The sequence below is a fragment of the Salmo trutta genome, chromosome 36 (assembly GCF_901001165.1).
Source record: "Salmo trutta chromosome 36, fSalTru1.1, whole genome shotgun sequence".
Lineage (NCBI taxonomy): Eukaryota > Metazoa > Chordata > Actinopteri > Salmoniformes > Salmonidae > Salmo > Salmo trutta.
The window spans coordinates 37,392,723-37,411,092 of record NC_042992.1 but is presented as its reverse complement, the minus strand read 5'-3'; the positions used below and the strand labels follow the sequence as shown (position 1 = coordinate 37,411,092).

At 42.0% G+C, this 18,370-nt stretch overlaps 2 protein-coding genes and 3 non-coding genes across 12 annotated transcripts; 4 read left to right on the top strand and 1 right to left on the bottom strand.

The window, feature by feature from the left end:
* The first annotated feature begins 4,478 nt into the window (after positions 1-4,478).
* On the top strand, positions 4,479-7,489 carry LOC115176027 (40S ribosomal protein S5). Its single transcript, XM_029735755.1, has 6 exons — positions 4,479-4,579; positions 5,385-5,494; positions 5,765-5,974; positions 6,453-6,581; positions 6,931-7,029; positions 7,203-7,489. Coding segments are annotated over exons 1-6 (618 nt in total). The 5' UTR covers positions 4,479-4,578; the 3' UTR covers positions 7,272-7,489.
* On the top strand, positions 5,554-5,685 carry LOC115176328 (small nucleolar RNA SNORA3/SNORA45 family). Its single transcript, XR_003872223.1, has one exon. It is a non-coding gene; the product is annotated as a small nucleolar RNA SNORA3/SNORA45 family (small nucleolar RNA).
* LOC115176326 (small nucleolar RNA SNORA65) lies at positions 6,141-6,268 on the top strand. The gene has a single exon (XR_003872221.1). It is a non-coding gene; the product is annotated as a small nucleolar RNA SNORA65 (small nucleolar RNA).
* Positions 6,710-6,840, top strand: LOC115176327 (small nucleolar RNA SNORA3/SNORA45 family). The gene has a single exon (XR_003872222.1). It is a non-coding gene; the product is annotated as a small nucleolar RNA SNORA3/SNORA45 family (small nucleolar RNA).
* ddah2 (DDAH family member 2, ADMA-independent) lies at positions 7,399-15,353 on the bottom strand. Of its 8 annotated transcripts, none has more exons than XM_029735748.1 (6): positions 14,939-15,353; positions 12,995-13,905; positions 12,550-12,738; positions 11,843-11,962; positions 11,298-11,441; positions 7,399-9,587 (listed from the first exon to the last, which is right to left on the bottom strand). In XM_029735748.1, exons 2-6 carry the CDS (start codon positions 13,301-13,303, stop codon positions 9,471-9,473), a joined length of 879 nt encoding a protein of 292 aa, XP_029591608.1. In that variant the 5' UTR covers positions 13,304-13,905; positions 14,939-15,353; the 3' UTR covers positions 7,399-9,470. The 8 variants fall into 8 exon arrangements, with proteins under 8 accessions (XP_029591608.1, XP_029591607.1, XP_029591612.1 ...); XM_029735747.1 differs by having other exon boundaries at positions 12,995-13,683; XM_029735752.1 differs by having other exon boundaries at positions 12,995-13,679.
* Between the last annotated feature and the right edge of the window lie 3,017 nt (positions 15,354-18,370).

Genomic DNA, 18,370 nt, shown 5'->3' with positions numbered 1-18,370 from the left:
AAAGATCCTTGCGACATCGGCCGTGCATTATCATGTGCAGTGGCGATTTTAGCATGTAAATCTTGGTGGACCCCCCCCAAAAAAGTGGAATGCATGCCAGCAAAGCCACTACACAATACATTCATTGCACTATAATGGTGACAAACGGTGTCCACAAACTGTAAGGGCCTACATAAAGCTGTCCCAACATCTTACCACTGCTACACCTGGCTAACAGTTGAGCCTTGTCTGGCAGTGAAACCATTAATTCAGCCTCATTTACTGCCTTTTAAAGAAACATAGCTGATATGGCTGACTTGCTTGAACAAATCTGGTTTCTAATGACAATTGAGAACTATGGTATAAGGGGGACGACAAGCGGATAAGAGGCAATCCGTATTTTCGATTAAGACAATGAGCGAGCGAGGACGGATGTAGTCAATATAACTATTTGTTTGGCACTTTTGAAATGTATAGCGACAGAATTCAGAACATGGGCCGTTCTTAGTGTTCTCCCTGTTCAAGTCAAAACCGTAGAATAAATAAAGGGGGCATACAATGAAAACTTACAATATTCAATGATTAGATTTCTTTAAAACAGGTTATAGGCTACAAGTGCACCACCAAGTCAGAACAGTAGGTGAAATTAAGAGGGGTAAATAGACCAAATTATTAGGGTGAGGCACATGGGCTACTAACAGCTTACTACACAACAGACACTTAGTATTACTTTCTTAGCTACAGTATACATATCTCCCTGGCATATTATATAATTTATGCAGCAGCATACAAGACATTTTTGGACTCACCTTGTTGTGCTGTGCTCAATTGAACAGGAAGGTGGCGCGGCGGTCCTTCGTGGGCAAATTTTGTCATCAAAGTCTGGCATTCTCTGTATATATGGTGCTTTCAAGACAACTGGGAACCGGGAAATAAACAAGGTCGACTCATGATAATGTCATTGCTCTTCAGGTCGTAGCTCTAGAAAGAGGCCCGAGTTCCCAACTTACAATTCCGAGTTGGATGACCGTTCAAAACGTATTTCCCAGTCGGAGCTAATTTTTTTCCGGAATTCCCAGTTGTCTTGAAGTCAAGTTTTCACAGTTCCGAGTTAGTTGTTTTGAGCGTGGGACAAATCATGCTTCATTGACTGCATGGCCAATGTTGAATATTTATCCTTTTAAGCTTGGAAAAGAGACCCATAAGCCCAGACTTGGACCACACACCCACTCCACTGAATAGCGGGCTAGTGATTGCTTTGCAATGCTTGCAGTTAGCCACTGATTCCTTCGAAACCACTTATTGTTGAATTAGCGATTTCCAACTTGTTGTGTAATGTTTATGTCCAATGGTCGATGAGCACCGATATGTTTCATCTATAATTTCTCTTCATATGACAAGGATTAAAAAGGATTTGCCAGTAAATTGTCGACTTGATTGATGATGACTGCTAGCTAAGATTTTGAAAGTATGATGTTGACATGATCAGTCCAATCAAAGCTACTGTACATACAGTTGAAGTCGGAAGTTTACATACACCTTAGCCAAATACATTTAAACTCCGTTTTTCACAATTCCTGACATTTAATCCTAGTAAAAATTCCCTGTTTTAGGTCAGTTAGGATAGCCACTTTTAAGAATGTGAAATGTCAGAATAATAGTAGAGAGAATAATTTTTCAGCTTTTATTTCTTTCATCACATTCACAGTGGGTCAGAAGTTTACATACACTCAATTAGTATTTGGTAGCATTGCTTTTAAATTGTTTGACTTGGGTCAAACGTTTCAGGTAGTCTTCCACAACCTTCCCACAATAAATTGGGTGAATTGACCCATTCCTCCTGACAGAGCTGATGTGACTGAGTCAGGTTTGTAGGCCTCCTTGCTCTCATTTTTTCTACCCACAAAATTTCTATGGGATTGAGGTCAGGGCTTTGATGGCCACTCCAATATTTTGACTTTGTTGACCTTAAGCCATTTTGTCACAACTTTGGAAGTATGCTTGGGGTCATTGTCCATTTGGAAGACCAATTTGCAACAAAGCTTTAACTTCCTGACTGATGTCCTGAGATGTTGCTTCAATATATCCATGTACTTTTCCTTCCTCATGATGCCATCTATTTTGTGAAGTGCACCAGTCCCTCCTGCAGCAAACCACCCCCACAACATGATGCTGCCACCCCCGTGCGTCACGGATGGGATGGTGTTCTTCGGCTTGCAAGCATGCCCCTTTTTCCTCCAAACATAACAATGGTCATTATGGCCAAACAGTTCTATTTTTGTTTCATCAGACCAGAGGACATTTCTCCAAATAGTACGATCTTTGTCCCGGTGTGCAGTTGCAAACCGTAATCTGGCTTTATGGTGGTTTTGGAGCAGTGGCTTCTTCCTTGCTGAGCGGTCTTTCAGGTTATGTCGATATAGGACTCGTTTTACTGTGGATATAGATACTTTTGTACCCGTTTCCTCTAGCATCTTCACGAGGTCCTTTGCTGCTGTTCTGGGATTGATTTCCACTTTTCTCACCAAAATACGTTAATCTCTAGGAGACAGAACGCGTCTCCTTCCTGAGCGGTATGACAGCTGCGTGGTCCCATGGTGTTTATACTTATTGTTTGTACAGATGAACGTGGTACATTCAGGCGTTTGGAAATTGCTCCGAAGGATGAACCAGACTTTTTTTTTCTGAGGTCTTGGCTGATTTCTTTTGATTTTCCCATGATGTCAAGCAAAGAGGCACTAAGTTTGAAGGTAGGCCTTGAAATACATCCACAGGTACACCTCCAATTGACTCAAATGATGTCAATTAGCCTATCAGAAGCTTCTAAAGCCATGACATTTTCTGGAATTTTCCAAGCTGTTTAAAGGCACAGTAAACTTCTGACCCACTGGAATTGTGATACAGTGAAATAATCTGTCTGTAAACAATTGTTTGAAAAATTACTTGTGTTATGCACAAAGTAGATGTCCTAACCGACTTGCCAAAACTATAGTTTGTTAACAAGAAATTTGTGGAGTGGTTGATACACATAGGTTGGAGTCATTAACTTGTTTATGTAAACTTCCAACTTCAGCTGTCTGTGATTTGACGTAATTTTATCTGTGGCCAATGACCTTGAGCCTTCTTGGATGGGCACTTCTAACGTCCCTCTATGGCAGCACCCAGGGGGCTAGAATTTTTTTAAGTCTTCCCTTAGACTTGGCAGGGATTTAGTGTCCCCATGAGTGACAGAACACTGAGCCAATCATGGCGCAACGCTTTGTATTTTCTGCTGGTTTGCCCCGCCATTTCTTTTTTGGGCGAGAAATGTGGGGCTCAAAACAACCTGCCCTGAATCACTGGTCGCCACTGATCATGCTGAAACATGAGGTGTTGGCAGCGGATTAATTGCACGACAATGGGCCTTTCATCACGGTATCTCTGTGCGTTCAAATTGCCATCGATTAAAATGCTATTGTGGTCATTGTCCATAGTTTATACCTGCCCAGACCATAATCCCACCGCTACCAAGGGGCACTCTGTTCAACATTGACATCAGAAAATCTGCCCGGTACAGTTGAAACTGGGATTAATTTGTGAAGAGCATACTTCTCTAGTGTGCCAGTGGCAATTGAAGGTGAGCATTTGCCCACTGAAGTCTGCTACGAAGCCAGACTGCAGTCAGACCAAGACCCAGGTGAGGATGACAAGCACTGAGATGAGCTTCCCAGAGACGGTTTCTGATAGTTTGTGCAGAAATTCTATGATTGTGCAAACCCACAGTTTCATAAGCTGTCCCGCAGGTGAAAAAGCAGACTGTGGAGGTCCAGGGCTGGCGTGGTCACACGTAGTCTGCAGTTGTGAGGCCGGTTTGGACCTACTGCCAAATTCTCTGAAATGCCGTTGGAGGCGTGGTAGAGATATTAACATGAAATTCTCTGGCAACAGTTTTGGTGGACATTCCTGCAGTGAGCATTCCAATTGCAAGCTCCCTCAAAACTTGAGACATCTGTGGCATTGTGTTGCGTGACAAAACTGCACATTTTAGGGCCTTTTATTGTCCCCGGCACAAGGTGCACCTGTGTAATGATCACGCTGTTTAAACAACTTCTTGATATGCCACACCTGTCAGGTGGATGGATTATCTTGGCAAAGGAGAAATGCTCACTAACCGGGATGTAAACAAATGTGTGCACAAGATTCGCGAGAAATACGTATTTTGTGCATTTGGGATCTTTTATTTCAGCTCATGAAACATGGGACCAACACTTTACATGTTGCGTTTATATTTTTGTTCAGTGTACTATCCTTGCGCCATCCAAATTCAGTAGGACGGATTATTTTCATTGAAACATATGTGAATTACCACATCAATAACTTCAATATGAGGGTTTATGTAAAACACGTCAGGGAAATCATATGCTCCAATTTCAGTTGTCATTACATTTCCAAATTTCATGTTAATATCGGAGATGAGATTTCTGCCATGGAACTAAAATTCCATAAAACCCGTGCAAGCCGGATACTTTTGCTTCATTTCCGCCTTGCTGGATATCTGCATGAGGCAACCTCACCAGGCCCTTTTACGTCTCTGAGAAGTGTGGTACAGAACGGCAGACAAGTGAGTGAAAAGAATATACGGTTTTCATGGCCAAAATTGCATGAACGAGCACAATGTCAAACCATCATACGTGTAACGTTACTCGTTTGCCTTTGAGTTAAAGTATATGACTATTTTTTTTTGTCCAAAGTTTTTAAAGAATCTGAACGTTTGCTCCGTGCTCAAATGATTTCATCAGGGGAAGATTGTTAGCGCGATGCTAGCACATGTGCAACATGTATGTCTAGCTAACTACACGTTTAGCGTCCTCGCGGGATCACTCAGCGCATTATGTTGCTTTACAATATGTTTAGTTTTCTGTTTTTACACATGGCTATTTTAAATATATTGTAGTTTTGCTCACAATTTGACGTTGGCTGGTGAAATTAACGTTACTGTAGCTAACTAGCAACCGCTAGTAGACTCGAGTTGTTAGGGTTTTGGGCCTAGTGTGTAGACTCGTTCACATTGTCTTTTTTATTCCTACTAGTTAATTACAGGTAGTTATTTACACATGTATTTATGCTGTCCATGTGTAGACTAACCCACGTTGCCAACATCATTAGTAAACGTTAACCGTTATGTCTAACGTTCGCTAACTATTCGTGTGTCGGCAGCAGTGGCAGAAATTCCTTCCTGGTGTTTCCTCTTGCATTCAACGAATTAGTTGATCATGATATGGTAATGTCATTGAGTAATGTAGGATACCATTATTACAAGGCCTTTTGTCTTGTGGGATCTGCGGCCAGACATTGCGCTTGTGGTACCTTGAATCTCATAATTAAATCACCAGTATTACCTGACCAAATATTATGTTTCTCTCCAGTGACTTCAGAGTCGTGGGAGACTGCCCCAGCAGTGGCTGAAACGCCAGAAATCAAGCTCTTTGGGAAATGGAGTACCGATGATGTTCAGATCAATGACATCTCCCTGCAGGTGAAGCATTTCAATGTTCCACTGGTGACCCTTCTAGGCACTAAAATGTAATTTGTGTAAGCGAGGCTAGAGTCACGTCTTTACAACCCTCATTGTCCTGGTGTGCTAGAGTGCTCGCATAGTAAACTTCTTTGCATATTCATTGACTGTAGTCTCTTGTGGCCCAGTCAATCACCAGCTCAGAAATATGTATGTATTCCCTTAACCTGGACATTCAAACCTAAATTCTTGGGAAGGGAACTAATATTTATGCTTTTTGCTTCACCTCAGGATTACATTGCCGTGAAGGAGAAGTATGCTAAGTACCTGCCGCACTCTGGAGGCCGTTATGCTGCCAAGCGTTTCCGCAAGGCCCAGTGCCCCATTGTGGAGCGTCTCACCAACTCCATGATGATGCACGGCCGCAACAACGGCAAGAAGCTGATGACCTGTCGCATCGTTAAGCATGCCTTTGAGATCATCCACCTGCTCACTGGCGAGGTACATACCATCTCTACCTTATCCAACATTGTTTTTTGCATCCCAAATAGCACCCCGTTCCCTTTAGTGCGTTACTATGGTCCTTGGTCAAAAGTAATGCACTAAATGGGGAATACGGTGCCGTTTGGAACACAGTCTTTGCCTTAAACTCCATGTCTGTCAGCCTCCTGCCACTATGCCGGTCTGTTTTAGTGACCTGGGTATAATCCAGTGGAGGCTCAGGTGGACCCAGTTCTAGGAAGCAGGGCTGCCTAAACAAATGGGTAACTCGGTGCCGAAAGGCCTGGAACACACACCACATGGAACTTTTAATGCTTTAAGTCCATGCCTACTCTCCTGTTATCACTCCAATTTTAGTTCAGTCAGCTGGATGTCCCATATGTAGGCTCTAAGTGGCTTTCCCTGTGATTTGTACCCCTGAATATTGTTTACAGTTGTGGTGGTTGACCTTGTCTCATCTGCCTTGCCCCCCCCCCAGAACCCCCTGCAGGTGCTGGTCAATGCCATTATCAACAGCGGACCCCGTGAGGACTCCACCCGTATTGGTCGTGCTGGTACTGTGAGGAGGCAGGCTGTGGACGTGTCCCCTCTGCGTAGAGTCAACCAGGTAAAGTAGACTGCCTGCACATTCTGCTCTCCAACTCCGTGCCTGTGTATGCTGCGACTTGTTTCACTGCCAAAAATCTAGGCTGTCACAAGTGAAGCAACAGGAATATGAAAGACGTCATTTGTGTACTTGAGGCTAGAGTCACGCCTTGACAAACTCATTGTCCTGGTGTGCTAGAGTGCTCGCAGAGTGAACATCTTTGCCTATTCATTGGCTGTAGTCTCTTGTGGCCCAGCCAATCACCAGCTCAGATACAGAATGTCCATTTTGACTTGTGTTTTGTGTAGATTCACAACGTAGTTTATTTATTTTCTGTGTTGTGCATGTCTGCCCCACCGTGTTGTCTCAGGCAATCTGGCTGCTCTGCACTGGAGCAAGAGAAGCTGCTTTCAGGAACATCAAGACCATCGCTGAGTGCCTCGCCGATGAACTGATCAACGCTGCTAAGGTGAGACTGTTTAAAGTGTAGTCTCAAATGCTGTTTCAGTACTTAACGTTTGGTTCTGAACCAGTCTGCAGTTTTCACCGTTTTTCTAGTGTGCTGTTATGTTAGGGGGGGCTAGTTCTCCATGTCAGTTTATTTGGTATTGATCAGTGTATTGAATGTTTTGTCTCTGTCAGGGTTCTTCTAACTCCTACGCCATCAAGAAGAAGGATGAGTTGGAGAGAGTCGCCAAGTCCAACCGTTAAAGTTTGCTTTCTAGGAAAAAAAACGAGGAAATAAATTTGAACTTCATTTGTTTAATGTGGTATGGTGTTTAGTAAAATGCACACTTATAAAGGCATCAATACATGACTGGGTTGAGAAATTAGTCCAAGGTTTAAAATGAATTTATTTGCACTACTAAATACAAAGTTCTAAACATCACATACAAAGGCTACACTAAAATGCTGAATTTGAGTACAAATTGAGTTCACTTGTTTTGACTATATAGGTAGTTGAACTGTATAAATGAATGCAGCGTCTTAATTGCATACTACTGATTTGTATTCTAAAGGGAAGTAGGCCAGTGGTAATGTTTTATCACCAGAGGACTTCACAACAAAGTACAAAACCCAGGTACTGTGACTCAAACAATGCCAGTTTGTTCCGAGTTGCTATATCACGGTCTGGCGGTGTTGAGCAATACTGTACAGCCCTCAGTTACGTTTGAGACATTATGAACAACTGTCAGTGTTTCAATCCATAGGCCTTTCCAATTTGGCCCTTGGTTAATCCACAGGAACATGTCAACTGTAATGATGATGGAAATTGTTGAAGGGGACTTTTGAACTGGTGCCTTCCTTGGGTTATTCTTTGACTGTCATCTCAACCACCAGGACATTATTTAAATGTCTACAATTTCACAAATCAGTCGTCATGTCCTTGGGGGTATGACAAAGAATATACGTTTATTCATACCTATAAAAAGCACGCAGCCAGGCCTGGTGGCAGGATACATTTTTCAAAAGCAGACCCTCCAAATCGGCATTTTAGGTTTCACCTGTGTTCTAATTCAACAAACGTGCATTTATAATCCCCTTTACAATAAAGCCTTACATGCATCTATCACATTTCCGTGGTGGCAAAGGCCTACAGTTGAGTAGAGGTGTTTACTCATTTCCTTCAATTCTACTTTATTTAGCCTACATGACTGGAGACAGGATGTTATTTGTAAAATAAATGTTTTATATAAATATTCCCCACATTTTACTGATTGGCTACTCTGACACTGAGACAAACAACCTCGTTAATGCAACAGATAGCCCAAGCCAATGAGAAGACGTAAAACAGATTGTCGAATATTAGGCGGCAACAAACGCTACTAAAAATAAATGTTAGCGAGAGGTACTGGGGATTCTTTTTCCACATCGTGTATGGTGTGCTGTATAAACTCCCGCCTATTCCTCTGGATTGGTGGATAAATCAACTGCCTATATTTACCGGGAAGAGACGCTATACTGGCCTCAATCCGTCCTGGATTTCAAAAATGTCAAACGTTTTTTTTATTCTCAAAATTGCCGGGAAGTCACGTGCATCACACATCAGTACACTCGTAACAACTTCCGCATTGCCAAAATTCTACTCTGAAATAAGCCTCGCGTAGCAAATAATTTTTTTGTATCTATAATACATTCGCGACACATTGCCACCCATACAAAAACAGGCAAGTTATTTTCGTTTGGAAAGATTTCTGAATGAGTAAAACCTCTCGCTGCGCCTCCCCTTCGTGTTCGCAAAATATTGAGTTGAGAAAATGAGAGATTCGTATTTTTCAGCACGAGGCATTTGCTCGCCAAACTACTTTTTTCTGTGATTGTATTTAGAAATTTGCGAAAGGTCGACAAAACCATAGATATAGAATCCATACAACAGACGTGCCTATTCAGTTCAGGACCGGTAGCCATTGCAAGTTTACCACTCAAATTGTAAAATGTTGAAGTGGCACGTCCCTTCTATGGCCGTAACAAAACAGCCTACTTGGAGCGCGGAGTGTGGGTTTGAGAATGGATGAGTATTTAAATACAAGTTGTTATATAGGGACATAAAATGCCCGCATACAGAACACCTACATTTCAAATCTACAGCCTATTAATGTTCATCAAGCCACACTGCTCTCTTTCCACAGTAGGGGGTGCAGTTGTACAGAATATGCACACTGAACCCTCTAGCCCTGTGTAGTGCCGGGCTCCTTGGGATGTCCCTACCCTAAGCACTGACCTTAACCATACCCCTATCTTACCCGTTTTAAAGTTCAACTTCAGATCTGGGATGTCCCAAGGATCCCATTAAGAATTTCTCTTTAGCTCCCTGCCCAACAGTTGGCGATGTCCTTGATATGTTCACATTTGTATTTACATATAGTCAATGAAGGTCTATGTGTGTTCTATGGGAGAAGGGCAGGGCATTTAGAAGTATGGCTTCCTGTTGATAAGTAGGCAGAATGAAGACAGAGACCCTCCGAGCTTGGAGGCCTCGCTACACGCTGTAGGGAGGAGGGTGTAGTCCGTCAGCTTCTGGAAGGCCTGGGGGGCAGGAAGAGATATATATATAATACCATTTTATTACATTCACATTTATGGGGAGAATCTTTGGCCAAGGTCCGCGACGGCTTGTTGACAAGCTTTTGTGTTAGTAGCCTACTGTTCATCCTCCATTCTTTATTCTAGCATGCACTTCATCATGTGACTATTTCATGGTGTTTTGCATCAGGGAGGAAAATGAAAGAGTTAATGAAATAGAACATCATGCCTATATTATGGCACTCTTGGAATTGACTAGAGGGACTTTGTACTGAAAATAAAGAAATTCTCTCTTACACTGCCTTCAGAAGTAGTCACACCCCTTGACATTTTCCACATTTTGTTTTGTTACAACCTCAATTTTAAATGAATTAGCTTGAGATTTTGTGTCACTGGCCTACACACAATACCCCATGGTGTCAAGGTGAAATTATGTTCTTAGAAATGTTTACAAATTAATAGAAAAATGCTGAAATGTTTCAGTCAATAAGTATTCAACCCCTTTGTTATATCAAGCCTAAATGAAGGGTACCTATTGGTAGATGGGTAAAAAAAAAAAGAGGCAGACATAGAATATCCCTTTGAGCATGGTGAAGTTATTAATTACACGTTGGATGATGTATCAATACACCAGTCACTACAAAGATACAGGCATCCTTCCTAACTCAGTCGCTGGAGAGGAAGGAAACCGTTCAGGTATTTCACCATAAGGCCAATAGTGACTTTAAAACAGTTACAGAGTTGAATGGCTGTGATAGAAAACAGGATGGATCAACAACATTGTAGTTACTCCACAATATTAATCTAAATGAAAAGAAGAAAGCCTGTACAGAATACAAATATTCCAAAACATGCATCCTGTTTGCAATAAGGCACTAAAGTAAAACTGCAACAAATTTGGCTAAGAAATTACCTTTAGCTCCTGAATACATAGTGTTATGTTTGGGCCAAATCCAACACTTCATTGGGTACCGCTCTTCATATTTTCATGCATGGTGGTGTCTGCATCATGTTATGGGTATGCTTGTCATCTGCAATGACTTGGGAGTTTTTTTTGTATAAAAAGAAACGGAATAGAGCTAAGCACAGGCAAAATCTTAGAGGGAAACCTGGTTCAGTCTGCTTTCCAAAAGGTACTGGGAGACAAATTCAACTTTCAGCAGGAAAATCCCCTAAAACACAAGGCCCTGTTCCTGAGTGGCCTAGTTACAGTTTTGACTTAAATCGTCTTGAAAATCTACAGCAAGACTTGCAAATGGCTGTCTATCAATGATCAACAACCAACTTGACAGAGCCTGAATAATTTTTTAAAGAATAATGTGCACATTTTGTGCAATCCGGGTTTGCAAAGCTCTTAGAGACATACCCAGAAAGACTCCCAGTTGTATTCACTGCCAAAGGTGATTCTAACATGTATTGACTCAGGGGTGCGAATACTTATGCAAATTGATTATTTCTGTATTTAAATTTTCAATAAATGTGCAAAAAATCTTTAAAAACATGTTTTCACTTGGTCATTATGGGGTAGTGTGTGTAGGTGGGTGAGAAAAAAGCAATTTAATACATTTTAAATTCAGGCTGTAACAACAAAATGTGGAATAAGTCAAGGGGTATGAATACTTTCTGATGGCAATGTATATGCCAAAGGCACAATAAAGTGGATATAAAAAAGTACTGCTTAGTAAAGTAACCTAAAGACCACTGTTCACTCACAGGGACGCTTTCGGGACACTCCTCAGTGGGCGGGTGAAGCAGGTAGTCCACTTTGGAGGGGCCCCTGACGTAGACACAGTTAGCTGCTGCGCCCTCAGGGACCGTGAGCACTTCGTAGTGGTGATCAGTCAGCTGCTCCATCATCTACACACACACACAGAGGCAGGGCTAACAAGTTTCGCGTGACAGCAGCGGCCAGGGTCTGTTCCCATTAGAGTAGCCCACACAAGGAGAAACCGAAATGTGCATGAGCCAATCATCTCCGGATGGGGACCAAATAGAGCAGACACTAGGGTAATGTGGGCTTATAGGGCTCTAAACAACACCATGAGAGTTTAAAACAGCCCAATAAAGCTTGATTTATCATTTACATTATTCATCTGAGCACAGTGACATAAATACTGGGCTGGAGACAGTCTTTTGAGGTGATCACTTTGCATGTCTGAATGGGAGTTTGTTGTGGCAAGCAGAATGTGGTCTGCACATGGGTAGAGAGCTACAGTATATTCATTCATAATCTTTCTCTCAGACACACACAAACTCACCCGGAGGGTCTTCTTGGCCCCATCACTGTTGCTGATGATGATAGTATCAGGACCTCCCATAGAGCAGATGTTCTTTAGACGAGCTCCCCCACAAACTGGCACCGTGGACACAGCAAAGTCCTAAAACAAGGACAGAGATGGTAAGAACAAAATATAAAATATTGTACACAGGGATATGGTTGTGTACTGGGACATCAAATCAAGTAAGAAATCCGATAGATTAGATAATGAATACATTGTAAATATTGCATGTAAAGCAACATCAGGAAATCAGACAGATGGCAGACACAAAGAAAGCCCCACACACAATTGCATGCCACACCCTGAGTGACGCATATCCAAAACCAACACGTTATGGTATTAACTATCATTACAAGTCCATTAAAATGTAAATAAACAGACCTGACTGTGAAAACATCATGTCTAGTTTATGGGAGCATGGTAGAGATGTAAGAAGTACACATTTACATTGTACATAAAATATAATTAGTCTTTTAACTATAGATCTCATAATTCAATAGGACAATGGCCACCTGCTCATCCCTGTTGCAACACATGGGTTCTTTCCCAATTTGTCTTTCCTTGATTCCTTATGTCCTCTTTGCTTGCCTCTTTCTCAGAACATATTGGAGGAGAAGGTTGGAGGAGAAGGGACTTTGGATCTTGTCCTCTCATGTGGTTTGAGAGAGGAATCAAGCTATACTCACTCTGAAAGTGTCGGCCAGAACCTCAGCTCCTCTGTGGTTGGTGTGGGAGGAGATGCCCACAAAGAACTCCCTGCCGGTGAAGAGCACGTCACTGCCCTCCAGCGTGGCCCCTGCGGAGCCCCCCTCCTCTGTCCCCATCTCCACCACTGTCAGGTTGAGCTCCGACATCACCCTCCTCACTGCTTCAGTCTTAGGGAGATAGGAGAAAGGGAAAGGGAGGGAGGGAAAAGGGAGTTGATTTTCCAGGTCAAACTGACTCTACTGCAACATTAATCTATAATTAAAACATAATTAACAGCAACATAAATCACTAATTTAGACAGAACTACAACACGTTTAGTGGAATGATTCAGAACACACACACACATCTCCTTCATTTAGGGTAAAAAAAAAAAATCTGCGATACAGAGAATAAAACATTTTCTCAGTTGTGGTCAGTGTTTACCTCACTGCGTCTCTGCTGTTTGAAAGGCCTGGTGATGAGTGCCGTGTCTCCCTGTATCACCGCTACATCCTCTATCCTCCAGCTCTCTGGTAGCTCCGGGTCTGCAGGGATCTCTATGAGCTGCAGCCCCACCTTCTGTCTCAGCGCCCCTGTCAGCACCCCAAACTGACGCTGTGCTTTGGCCAGGTCCATCGTGGTTTCCCCGTTTTCGACCTTGTCGCTTTTCTCGTCATCAACCTTCCCAAAGGTCTCTGGGATGCCCCGCACCACGGCGTGGGTGAAGCGGCCGTACGGCAACACGCTTGCCATAATGTGTGTGTGCGTGGTGTGTGTGTGCAGGTGTGGGAGTACCCTGGCTATGGGCTAGTAGTGGTGTTCTGCCACTACAAGACAGAACAGTGAAAGTGTGTGTATGCCACTAGATGAGTGGGAGGGAGTGGGTGAGAGTTCTTGTCAGATTGTGTTCCCAACTGTTTGAGAAGCTGCGAGGTGTGACGGCAAGACCAGCTGGACACTAAAGGGATGTGATGAAGAGAAGCAGCAACTCTACGGGGAGTCTGTAAACCAGGCAGGAAAACACACAGGAGAAAGTCTTCATCCCTGTTCTTCCACTTCAGTGATCAGCCACTCCAATACCCACCGCATAGTTCCAGGGAGGTAAATATGGGGAGTTTCAGTCTGATTGCTGTCTGAAAGAAAGTAGGGAGACAGATTCTTTGGGGCTTTTTGATGAGAAGGATGAAGCATGTTTGTACATGCTCTGTGACTCATTAGATGAAAGTTCCTGTGATCAATTGTGCCTGCTCTACTGCACGCATCTCAGTCTCTTCGACTGTAGGACATACAATAGGCTACTGTCTGGACCATAACATATTTTCCTCAGAGAGACAAAAGTTTGTTTTGTGGTGATACTGGAGTTGGACAGAGATGCCATGAAAAAGAAAAAAAAAGATGTCATGAAAAAAAGGATGATCTGAAGTGTCCAGTGTTCACCAATATACCGCCCCCATATGCTACTTGGTTTAAATGATTGAGACCAACTAAATAAAAACAATTATTCAACAGCTAGTCATGTAGATAGAGACACTATTCTTATTTCAAGTTGAACTGTGAACCAAAATTAATACAGATAACAGAGTGGACTGGAGAATACAGACAAGGGCTGCATTGTTCAAGGGCAGATTATTTGAGCACAACATCCTACAATGGCCTTGCAATGGCAAATATATCCGCTCATTGCCTACAGTTGAGAGACAATCACTGCTTTATTGTCATCCTTTAGTGAATCCCAGCGGCAATATTCTCTTTGCTGAACGCAACAAGTGTTGCAGGATTGTCAATATTATGTCTGTATATGTTCACATTCTGCCTACATTTAGTGTATTCTGGTTAATTAAGAGAGAAAAAACATTTGATAGCAGGGTGATAACCATTCACGGCAAAATTGAATTAACTATCAGACAATAACAAACAAAAAGGGATGTTTCTCAGTATTGATTTTAGGAATGTAGACTACCTTAACCTAGATTTAGGAACATTTCTCTTCCTAATTTATTTCAATGTATTTTTAGCATCCCATGCCAGCCATCTGCAGAGTAACAAGTTGCACGAAAAGCATCTGAAATATTTGCCTGTAAGAGCTCATCACGCCCAGTGCAATGTCAATATTCCAAAATCTAAGTGAAGATGGAAGCCTACCTTATTATTGCTTTTACAGAGGTTATTCAAATTCTGTTCTTTTCCCCTGGCTGTGTCTTCCCGGTCATCGTATCTCGTTATTATCTTCTCCTATATTTCCCTCTCCCCGTCTCACCCGTTGCCCTGTTCACCCTTTCATCCCCCACTTCCCCTCCCCCACCAGTCCGTCCTGTCCAGGATTCCACCTCTCCGCTCAACGAGAAAAAGTTGACAGTAGGTTATTATCACGATAGATTTGCTTCTTACCTTGTATGAAAGTGCAGATCGAATAGAATTCACCCACCGGAGTTCAACTCGCAAACGATTCTGACTTCTGTCACTTTAATAAAGTAGGCCTCGGCTTAACAGCTAATCTCCTTATAAAATGTTGCCCAAACCCGTTGAAATGTTGTTTCTAACGTAAACTCTGTCTATGCAGAATTCATAGTAACAAAGATTGATTTCAAGTGGTCCTCGAAGAGATGATTTTATTCATATTTTCCCCCTGATCCATTGTTTCCAAGTGTGACAGCCCCCAGCACCCTCGCCTAACTTGTATCCGCCCATTCTACATATAAACGTGAACAGTTATATACATTTGCAATGTTATTTTCTTATCGCGCGCTCGTCAGATTAAATTCGCCACATTATTAATTCCCAAACTTTCATCACTTTTGTTTTTACAGACGCAATACGTTTGACTATTCAATTGTGTGTGTGTGTGTGTGTGTGTGTGTGTGTGTGTGTTGTTGGCCTCTAGTCTTTGTCTGTGAAAAATAATCCTGGCTTTTCTGCAATATGGGTCATATATCTGTGCAATGGGTCCAAGAGAAAGAGATATGATGGAGTCACACAACATAGTTTGTCAAAGTGTCTGTTTGTCTTGGAAAATGAAGAACAGTTGTCTAACTCATTATCAATGCTGGTGGTTTACCACACTTGAGAGGTTCGGCCTACAAACGTTGAGCATTACTCAGTCTCACGTTTGAGATATTCGTCTCTGATTAAATGGTAAACACAGAAACAGCCCCACTAGTGACAGATGGCGTGTGTGACCTGCAGACAGGGCAGTGCAATGTTCCTGTCTAGCGACTGGCATATGTTACTGCATGTCAAAAATCTCAAAACAGTCCACTGCAGATTTGATTGGGAGTCAGAAAAAAAGCTTTAAAGTTAATTTGATGACGTGAGAGAGAGAGAGAGAGAGAGAGAGACAGAGAGAGAGACACATAGAGACAGACAAACAGACACACACACGCCCACACACACATGCGCACACACACACACACACACACACACAAACACAGGATTAACAAAAGAACACCATCTGTCAGCCCAACTCCAGCCCACACAAAACATCCCATTGAAATACAGTGGAGGATTTGTACTCTACATACCATGCAATAGAATAGGCCAACCAGCCAATCCTCCCTTCCCCATAGCAACATTTCTTTTTTTTACAGAAAATGAAATAACAAGCAGTTCTTATTGGACAATTTCATTTAGCTTCACTCTGTTTTCTTCCGTTCTGTGATGTATGAACATGACCCTAGCCTATCTAATGGGTTTCAGGAAGGCTGGTTGTATGTGGTGTGCTTAATGCCTGGTAAACTGTTTATCCGGTCTGATCCCACCCCTATCACAAGACTCTTGTCACTTGACTATCCTCCTTGCCCACCTCAGGGCACTCTTTAGGGAGTTATGGGTAATGCAGTTACTTTCTCTGCCTCTCTTTACTTCATCTCCTGGTGTTCCTCTTGCGCTACTCTTACTGCAAGTATATCTTTCTGTCTCTTACCTACTTTTTCTTAGTTTTCTCTGTCCGTCTGTTTGTCTGTCTCCCTCCCTTTCTCTCTTTATTATCTCATGCATAAGCTGAATGCATAAGTTGAGTGCATAAGCTTTTCAGCAAGAAATACTGATGTATAAAACGCATCATGTTATACTGTAGGTTACACATACAGTGCATCCTCTCCACTATTTTTACTGTGTCGTCTGTATCCACATCTGTGGGTGTAGCCTTCATTTTGGACATGATGTGTAGCTTGCCTTGCTATTTTTGAGTTGGTACAATATAAATCACCGCCACCCTACATGTCACATTTAGTTATCTTAAAAGTAAGGCCCTCTCTGTAAATCCATGTCAGTTTAAGCTTTGGGTGGAAAACTTTGCTCCCAGTGTCTGGTTGGTTAGAAAGAAAGAGGACCAGAGATAGATGGGGAGGTAGATTGAGGGAATTTACAACTGACCATATGAGGACAAGAGAGAGAAATAATACAGTAAGAAAAAACAGAGAGTGTGGTTGACTGGGAGAGAGATTGAGAGTTGGATGGATTGGATGCTTGTAACCAACGTCGTTGTAAGGATGGTCGGACCAAGATGCAGCGTGGGGTAGGTTAATTATTTTTTATTTATGATAACCGGCAACAAAACAATAAAGAGTAACCAACGAAACGTACAGCTTTGTAGGGCTAAAAGCTACAATACAAAATCAAGATCCCACAAACAACAGGTGGGAAAAGGCTGCCTAAATATGATCCCCAATCAGAGACAACGAAAGACAGCTGCCTCTGATTGGGAACCATACCAGGCCAACATAGAAATACAAAAACTAGAGTACCCACCCTAGTCACACCCTGACCTAACCAGAATAGAGAATAAAAAGGCTCTCTAAGGTCAGGCCGTGACAATGCTGACTTGGAAGGAAGGAAATACAAATACATTTAATTTGGGTTTGAATGGGACACGCTACCTATTACCTGCTATTGGAGTTGGTAGAAGAGAGAGGCTGAAGGTATCAGGCAGGGACATTTACCAAAACGAGAGAAGAGTTTGTAATATTTCTAAAGTGCCCAAGAATCAACTTCTACAACTTCTAAGATGTCTTCTCCACAACTGTTCCTTCTTTTCCTGTGCTGTCTTCCTTTGGCAGGTATGTAAGAAAAAGATGGAGATGAGAAAGTTTGAGGAAAAGAGATAAGCTTGATAATGCCTAAGAATACTCAATTCAGTAGGTTTAACAAGGACAACTAACTTTTTAGATTCGACCCATAGCTCAATAACAGGAGAAATGCATTGAGATAATAATTCTACATTATCTAGTCAACCCGGTCTCAGAGCATTTCATATTATTCTGTATGTAAATCCGAAAGCTCCATTTACTATGATATGTTACCTTTGGTATGGTTATGTAAGCCAGATGGTTACTTAAATTAAGGCAAGGTCAAAGTGGATGGGTGGGCTTATAACGCAAATGTCTAGCAACCCAAAGGTTGCGAGTTTGAATCTCATCCCAGAAGACATCAGCATTTTAGAGACTTTTCAACTACTTACTACTTTTTAGCTACTTTGCAAATACGTAGCATGTTAGCTAACCCTTCCCCTAACCTTAACCCTTTAACCTAACTCCTAAACTTAACCCTAACTTTAACCCTAACCCCTAGCCTAGCTAACGTTAGTGAGCTAGCTAACGTTAGCCACCTAGCTAGAATTCGTAACATATTGTACATTTAGCAAATTCGTAACATATTGTACATTTGGCAAATGCACAACATATAATACTAATTGTTTTTCGTAACATATCATATGAAATGGTTAATGGACACCCACAAATTAATACATAACATACGAAAAGTAACATATTATACTAAATGGAGTGCCTTGGATTTACATACAGAATAATACAAAATACTCTGAGA

Coding starts and splice junctions, on each gene's coding strand:
- LOC115176027 (XM_029735755.1), top strand. Junction 5,975..6,452: donor TCCACCTGCTCACTGGCGAG/GTACATACCATC, acceptor CCCCCCCCCCAG/AACCCCCTGCAGGTGCTGGT. Junction 6,582..6,930: donor CTCTGCGTAGAGTCAACCAG/GTAAAGTAGACT, acceptor GTGTTGTCTCAG/GCAATCTGGCTGCTCTGCAC.
- ddah2 (XM_029735748.1), bottom strand. CDS start 13,303: ATGGCAAGCGTGTTGCCGTACGGCCGCTTCACCCACGCCGTGGTGCGG. Junction 12,739..12,994: donor AACAGCAGAGACGCAGTGAG/GTAAACACTGAC, acceptor TATCTCCCTAAG/ACTGAAGCAGTGAGGAGGGT. Junction 11,963..12,549: donor TTCTGGCCGACACTTTCAGA/GTGAGTATAGCT, acceptor TCCTTGTTTTAG/GACTTTGCTGTGTCCACGGT.